This window comes from Telmatherina bonti, assembly GCF_933228915.1.
Source record: "Telmatherina bonti genome assembly, chromosome: 19".
Lineage (NCBI taxonomy): Eukaryota > Metazoa > Chordata > Actinopteri > Atheriniformes > Telmatherinidae > Telmatherina > Telmatherina bonti.
Genome location: NC_136617.1, coordinates 27,272,636 through 27,281,169, shown reverse-complemented (window position 1 = coordinate 27,281,169; position 8,534 = coordinate 27,272,636). Strand labels below are relative to the sequence as shown.

The window sequence follows — 8,534 nt, the reverse complement described above, 5'->3', positions numbered from 1 at the left end:
TTGGAGGTTAGACAAAAAGAAAAATATTGACGGGACAGTGAAAGAAGAAAATTTGGTAAATTTGCTCAGTCTTTAAGATGTTTAAAGGTATTATTTATAGTAGTTCCACTTATTGCAAATTTTTTTTTTTTGTTTTTTTTTTAAATCAAAATTTTTTATTAGATCTTTTTATGAGATGATTCCCAAAGTGAAGCGGAATTGAGAAATTCTCCGTGCATAATAAAACCGGTCAGTTTGACCTGGAGAAATTGTTCTGAGGATTTCCAGACCATGACAGCTGATGCTCCTGGATGATGGTGTGAAAATGCTGCATCTGCTGGGATCAGACTGATCTGCTGCTGGGATTCTGCCATTTCCTGGCAGATCTTCTGAGTCGTATCATTGTGGATGAAAACTGTCTCACTGTAGACCAGAGTGCATCTCGGTTTCTTGTTAAACCTCTCTCTTCTCTCTCTGTTTCAGATGACTGCAGGGCTGGGTGTGTGTGTAGTGCTGGCAGTCTTGTGCACAAGCTGTTTGGGGCTCCCCTTCTCCCCCCAGCCCTTAGATGAGGGTCAACGTGCCATCTCAGCTCCCTCTGAAGGTAGGATTCTGTTACCCAAGCAAACATTCAGATATCAATCTGCGCTTTCCCACATGACCTCTACCCCTGTGTGTTTTTGCTGGTATGTGTTGGGCAGCTCTCCTGAAGGCTGACACCCACACGGGAGAGCCCCACCTTCGACACAGGCGTTCGAGCCCCCAGCTGAAAGATCTTCCTCTGGATGAGGATGCAGACTCCCGTGCAAATCTCAGCGAGCTGCTGGCAAGACTCATCTCCTCCAGGAAAGGTGTGTGTTAGAAACGTGTTTCTGTGTGTTTGCAGTCTTGACAAGGAGGGGGGGGGGATGTGTATGGTTACAGCATCGAACACTTGGCTGCATGAGTATTCGATTGACTTTCAGAGATAAGCTTTTTCCTGCCATTCTCCTCCCTTCAGTCATAGCTAATTACTGGAATTAGTGCAAAGCCAGCTTTGTAAAATGAATTAGTGGCTCTGAAAAGCTTTTGTGGTTTGGAAGAGAGCGAATTAGAGCGCGCAATCTTCCGGCTGTTCCTCTCCTACCATCTGATAAAGTACTGTCTTTTTATTTTTTTCAAATCTGTCTCCTAGTTGCTCCACTTCTTTTCTCTTTTTTGACCAGAAAAAGAAATTTACACATCCCTGCCAGTTATCACACATTTCAGGATCTGAATTCTCCACTGAAAAAAAAACTCCTAACAGCCTGAAAAGTGTACTTTCTTACAGTCACACACACACAGGCGGCCTAATATTTTAATACAGACTAAAAACGTAAAACATGTTCGACATTTCCAGCATTACTGAGGAATTTGTTTTCCAATTTGTCATTTTTCTTAATATTAAGTAAAAAAAAAAAAAAGGCTTCAAAAGCATGCAAAAAGATAAACCTTTATCTAACGGGCAAATATAAAAGCTGCAAATGTATGAAAACCCAAAGTTGCAACTAAACTCCACAACACACAAACTTAGGCTCTAAAGAGTTTTCTTTAGGATTAGAAAAAAATAAAACATGCTTGGAAACTGTTAAATCAGAAAATGATGAAATGTCAAAGGACAGACTAGAATAAACCTGTAATACCTGTGGGAGTGTGTGCTTGTCTTTATCTCGGTGTGTGTACATGTGGGTGTCTGTGCTCATGTTCATGCTGTTCACTTGCATGTTTCGGTGTAGGAGGTGTCGTTGTCGAGCCTTCTGCGGCCAATCCTCTCCGCACGCCAGGGAACCAAGACGCTGTGTTTATGCGTGTGCATGCATGTGTGCATGCTGGTGTGTGTGTGTGTGTGTGTGCTGTGTGGGAGGATGTGGGTGGAGGGAAAAGTGCAATCTCTGCGAGCGCACAACTGATTACAGAACGAATATCAACTCTGCTTCATTTTATTTGGAAACGAATAAATGACTAAAAAATCAGCGATTTGGAGATCAGAGGCAGAGAGGATGTAGAAGACGCTGGGGTGTTTATGGGGGGGTTGTGGGGTGGCATGTCGTGACTACACAAAACTGTACCCAAGTGCACATGGAATAACATGCAGACACTGAAAGAAGAGCCTAATTGTGCGTTGTCAGGCCTAGGTCCAGCTGTTGTTGCTGCATCCTCTTTCTCTTCCTTACATACCATTAGTGTGCGTTTTTGTGCATGTTTGTGTGTGTGCATATAGGGGATTTAATGAGAAAGCAGGGACAGAACCAGAACTGGGCAATTAAGATGCCCAAATGCAAATCAGCTTCACAGCAGAGCAGTCTAAAACCTAGATCAGAGAAAATGTAAAATCCACATACAGACAGTAAACGTCGTCGTTTGGGAGCCGTGAGGAGTTAAGTTCCTCTGGAACGTCAAAGTCAGGACCTAATTTGTTTCCGAACTCAGTTTACTGCCAAGCTAAGTGCCATGTTAATGTAGAAAATGTAATCAGAGGTTACAAAAGAGATGCAACTTCATATTAAAAGCATTCATCAGTAAAAGATGTTTGGCAGCTACATCTCAACTGCTGGATTCACAAGAGGCTTTTTGTGTTTTAATAAAGACAATGGCATCAGCTGTGTCATTAAATCTGTAAGAATCTCAAAAGTTAAAAAAAAAAAAAAGTTTTCATTCAAAAACTCATCTCCTTCAAAAGACACTAAAGTAGCTCTACAACTTCACAGTTTTCTAATGCGCCCTCCTCACTGATTTCCCCTGTGCTCTTTTTCTCTTCTCAACCCACGCTTCCTCATCCTCCCAGGCTCTGTGCGCAGAAATTCAACGGCAAAAAACAGAGGTGCCGGACTGAACGCCAACCATCGGATAGCTGACAGGGACTACTTGGGCTGGATGGATTTTGGCCGCCGCAGCGCAGAGGAGTACGAGTACTCTTCGTAAGGAGGTGTGGCTCCTGGTCCGTCCTTGCAGGAAGATGAGAATAAGCATAAAAAACCCCCCCACGCAAGCTGGCTCGTTGCAGTCTCAAAAAAAGTCTATTTATGATGTAATTGTTGTACATTTGTTTGTAAAACTATAATAATGCAATATTCATACTGTATGCCAAATTTTGCAGCAAAGCTCTCACTGTTTGTTCCTGGTTCTTTTCTCTGGTTTTATTATCATTTGGGGTGGAGAGGATTTGGGGCCTGTTGAGACTAACTGGACTAAATAAAGACTAAAAATACACTCTGCATGTGAGTTTGTCCTGTAAGTTGCACGCTGATTTAGTTTTTTCACACTTAATTGATGTTTCAAACAGCACACAAACTTGTGTTTGCAGCAATATTTAAGAATTTCCAGCATTCATGTAATGCAGATCAGATGATGTTAGCATGTTTCATCCCTTACATTAGGCCTATGAGTAGCATTACGACTAAAAGTAACTCAAAAACTCCTTTTGACAATCATTTAGGAGGGCAGCATCCATGCAGTTAGTTTCCACACATCATGCTATGCAGATGATACTTGACTATATTCATCCACGAAGCCTGATGAAACCAGTCAGTAGAAACTAGAAATAAGAAGAACAGTGGAACGTCATTCTGTCTAATGAAAAGTTTTTCCTTTCCATGCTCAGGACAAGAGAAGAGGAGATCCCTTAGCTAGGATTGGCTCATATGAACACAATGAATATACATTGAACTAATATAGATTATATCCTGGATTTCTTTAGTTTACTTTACAATTGAATTACAATTAATTGAATTCAATCTTTGGAAGTGCCTTCAGATTTGTAGTGAATTGGAAGGTGGTTCAATTCTGGTCCATATTTTAGACGTTTCCTGCTTCAACACGCTTTATACATGTCGTGGAATTTATCTGATGAAAAATAAATCTAGAAATCAACTATGCTCTGTCCAGTTTATTGACAATGCACAGTTGCTGCAAGCGAGAGGTCTCGACAGCTCTGCCCCCCAGTCCGGTCCTGGGACCCCACTTCTGACACCAAACTGCTCTGCCTCTTCTCAGGGTGTTACTGTGCTCTTTAAGCATACACAAATAACCTTTGCCTGACAGCACTAGTCAAAACAACTGCCAGCTTGAAGAGAACAGTTAAAGCTGAAACAGGCCTTGAACAAAACATTCAGTTTTATGCACGAATCTCCTAAAGCAAACTTTCTGAACTACTCTGAACTATACAAAATATATATTATGTACTACATAAAAGAGCTTTTAATAAATGAGTAACACATTAAAACTATGCTATGTGTATAATTTCCACCACAATACATGACTTTTAGAGAACATGATAACAAGCTGACAAGGAGATCCACTTAGATCAGGAGTTTTGGAGCAAGAAACATCTAAAACCAGGAGGACCTTGAGGAATGACGTTGGAAATGACTGACAAATAAAGCTGAATGAAAAGGAGGAACAAGAAATGCTTTTCAGAAAACCAGTTAACTGGTCGGTTACACTGGCCTGATCACACACTGACTCTCTGCATCACCAATGACTATCAAGCATTTTATTAAATGCTAAATAAGTAGCACCCTGCCACTGAATGCAGGTAGAGTTGTTAGCTTAAAAAAATGTGTTCAAGGACATGATAAACTGTAACACAAGGAATGGCTATTCAGTTTGATCACTTTGTTTTGTATGTAATTAGAATCAAATCAAAGTTTATTTGTATAGCACCTTTCATACAGGAAGCAGCTCAAAGTGCTTTACATTTATTAAAACAACAAGTAAAACAAATAGACACATCATCATTCACACACACGTACAGACACACCCCCAATCTCATGTTGCCTGATAAATCTTCTAAAATAGTCCACTGTCTCTTTAACCAACAATAATAATAATAGTAAAAGAATAAACATAAAAGAGATAACATCTAACTTGGCAGACTGTTAGGAAATTATATCCTGGGGATCCCCTCACACCAGGGGTCAGCCCACCTATAACCAGAATCAGAGTCTTAATTTATTATTTAAAACTGGAATTTGCTGTTTTCATCAGGAAAAAACACACAAAAACTGTTGAACTTATTAATTGATTTAATTGGGGTTCATTGGGATTCAGATCAACCCTTCCTGCTGCTGATTTAAAGCAGTTAATATTTTTTTCCAACAATTCTTTTGTGTTATTCCACTCTGAAATACTACCAGTGCTACAGCAACTCCACAGCATGATGGAACCTCTGCCATGCTTTACTGATAGTATGGTATTATTTTCTGCAAGAACTTTATTTTCTGGACTATAAACAAACTACTGCACCCTTTTACTGAAGACCTTGACAATCCATAAACATGATCACGGACAAATTGCTGCTTTTATGAGTTTTACAAATGTTGCTTTTTTTTTTTTTTTTTTTTTTTTTTACATTTTCTTTAGTGCACGTATCCTTCTTGGCCTTCATTTATTGAGTCCTAGTGTGCAGCATATATGGTACACTCTGCTCCAAATCATCCAAAAGCTATTTAAAGTTCCTTTTGTGGTATTTGTTCACAATCTGAGCTGTGTAAGGTATATTATTTTTAGGGTCCCATCATAGAAAGCACCGGTTTAGGTTGAAAATCTGAACAGCAATGCACAGGCTACTATCAAAACATTTTTTGTGTTCACTTGAGGCCTTGGGATATTTGTTACATATATTGCATTTGTTTTTATGTTTTTAATTATTTTAGTATAATTTTTAATATTTATTGTGATTTTGCTATTTGTTGTTGTCTGTATGGTTCTTTACACCATCTGTTTTGCTTTTAATATTTGTGTGAAGCACTTTGAATTGGTGCGAATAAACTTGCCTTGCCTTATATTGATAACAGTATTTCTAATGCTCTCAGTCAGTTCTCTTGATATCATCATTGTAATGAAGAAAACTAAAATAAATTTTTGCACAATGCAAAATAATGAAAGCAAACTCCTACAAATAAAAAAATGCTGGACCATGAATAATGATGCTGGTTTTAGGGGATGACGGATGTAAAGAAAGCTGCGTATGATGCTCAGAAACAGGGTCAGTCTGCAGCCTTAAGAGAAGATGAAAGTGAGTGAATGCATCACTGATGGAGCAGGCTTAGCAATGTTAAAAATATTTCTTCAAAAGAAAGTAAAGATCTCAGCGTGCTAAACCATCTGTGGTCTGGAGGAACTGCTAAAGAACTAAGAACTATAAAAGCAGCTCAAATCTTAAAAAAATACTTTTGGCTCCAGTGAGGGTTGATTTTTTTTTTTTTTTGTGAAAAGAGAAAGAAATACACTTTAAGGACCATTTCTTTCCCACGATAATCTTAAAACAGCAACTCAGATCAAAGCAAATTGTATTATATAACAAAATTCAACTAGTCAAGGAAATTGGTTAGGAAAAGAGTAGAAATCCAAAGTGGTGGTGAAACGTAAATAATGATGCCCATTTAACTCAAAGATGTGTTTGTGTGAGCGAGAGGTGGAGAGTGGGATCGATGAACAAAGCAAGCTCAGTGAATTATTCAGAGTATTGTGTTTGGGATCCCCTGGGGAAAAAAAGGAGGTATGCCATGTTTTTTGTGTGTGTTAGACATTAAAGCCATCGGCTTGGACTGAGGACACACTTGAAGTAGAAATTTACAGAGACTTTAGATTAAAAGCGATCCATGGGAATCGACCCAAACTTTCGTTTTAAAGATCTGAGGAGAAAAGACTTAAGAGTTAAAAGCTCACCGAAGGTTTGAAAGCTTCAGTGGGACTGCTGGTAAATGCCTCCACAGTGTGTGTGTGTGTGTGTGTGTATGTGGATTCCTGCAAAAACAAAACAAAACACACACATAAGAATCCTTTCAACAGCATACATGGAGTGACTGAAGCGCTTGTGCATAAATAAATATGGTGCTAGTTTTGGTTGCTAATGGGCAAAGTCAAAGACTTATGAAAGGAGCCTGAACTTCAAGAGGGGGGGCTATAATGAAGTTCCAGCAACAGAGACTGTAGATGGTCCAAACTCTTCCTGAATTTGGCTGAACATCCTGTTGCCATGTTCCTCTCCGTACCTTTCTTTTTGACTTAAGATTAGTCAGTTTAAGTTAATTTTTAAAGGCGGATAAAACAAAATAACTTCAGGAATGTGACCATGTTCCAAACTAAAGTAAATTCAGTACTCAGCTTAAGTACAGGACAACATGTCATAATAGCAAAGCTAAAATAAACTTTTAATTAAATGCAAATTATTCAGTATGTTGATTCTTATTGACTTCCAGTCTGACAGTCACACAACTTACACACCTAGTGTATGTGACTGCCTATGTGCAGCTCTATAGGCAATGACTTATCATACTCCATCCCATTTGTTTAATTTGAGATGAAAACTGAAGTTTTGCTGAGTCATGGTCTGAATTATCTTTAGCCCAGGTTGTCATTTTGCAAGTGTCAAGAAAGGACTTAAGGTGCTGATCGCACCTTTTAAAACACAAGGAGAAAGAAAAACACAGGCAGAAATGTGATTATTGGTAAGGTGACAATGTAGTACTTTAACAAACTACCTGATGTTACAGAACTGGATACACTTCCCAGAATATTGTGGAATTTTATAGAATTGTACACTGCAGTCAGAAGTAGTGAGTCTCTGTGTTGGCCCTGTGATAGACAGACAGCCTGTCTCCAGTGTATCCTGCTACTCACCTGGGAGCATCTTGTATGCAGCCTTCCCATAACCCTGCATTGGAATAAGTAGGTTAAAAAAAGGAAAAAAGAGGCAGTAACATGTTTCAAAGACATTTGAAGGTGCTATATTTATACATGTTGTGTTATCTCTGCATGTAACAACACCACAAATGCTGTTGGAAGGGGAAAAAATTAGACAAGTTGTAATTTTGACAGTGAAATGTTCTATTCTTGGACAGCCTCCAGTCAGAAACTGCATTAAGTCTGCCAGTGTGACAGTATATACCTCTGCTTCCCTTGCCTGACAGCGGCCAGAGAACGGGATGCAGCTGGATTCATTAAATTCCCGACAAGATGATTTCAATCAGTCGCCAATAAATTTGTTTTACCTTTCAGTTTTTTTCAGGGTTTGTTTGTTTGTTCTGTCAATTTTCAGAAAGTTCATTAAAAACAAAACACTAAATGGTTTCCAACTCAGTTGCTTAAGTGAACTTCTTTTAGTCAATGTATGCATTCTTAATTTCACTTCTGGGATTAATAGAGGTTGTTTTGTCCATTCAATGTAATGTCATGCACTGACAATGACATTTTGAGTCAATACTAATCAGGTTACTCAAAGTAACTTTCTGGCTGGAATTAATTACAGACTTTTCTGGAGTTCTTGTTGCCAAGCAATGTCTCAAGGCTCAGAGGCCACAATTCATTGTGAGAAACAACAAGATGGAAGCCAAATTAGCCATCGTTAGATAACGCCTTATAGACAAAATCAAAGTTCAGTAATGTAGCTTTAATGGGATTATTTGGCTAATGGGTGAAAGCTGATGTCAATTATTTTGATTTATAATTTATTAAAGGTGCATTGTGTAATAAATTCAGATTAACATGTTATCCAAAACTGTATTAAATGGATATTTTCTGTTGGTGTCCAATTA

At 38.6% G+C, this 8,534-nt stretch overlaps 1 protein-coding gene across 1 annotated transcript; it reads left to right on the top strand.

Moving 5' to 3' along the window:
- Positions 1-462: 462 nt before the first annotated feature.
- LOC306770271 (cholecystokinin-like) lies at positions 463-2,919 on the top strand (the record flags this gene model as incomplete). Its single annotated transcript, XM_079259119.1, has 3 exons — positions 463-583; positions 681-830; positions 2,783-2,919. The coding sequence occupies 3 exons, from the start codon at positions 463-465 to the stop codon at positions 2,917-2,919; spliced, it is 408 nt and encodes a 135-aa protein (XP_079115245.1).
- Between the last annotated feature and the right edge of the window lie 5,615 nt (positions 2,920-8,534).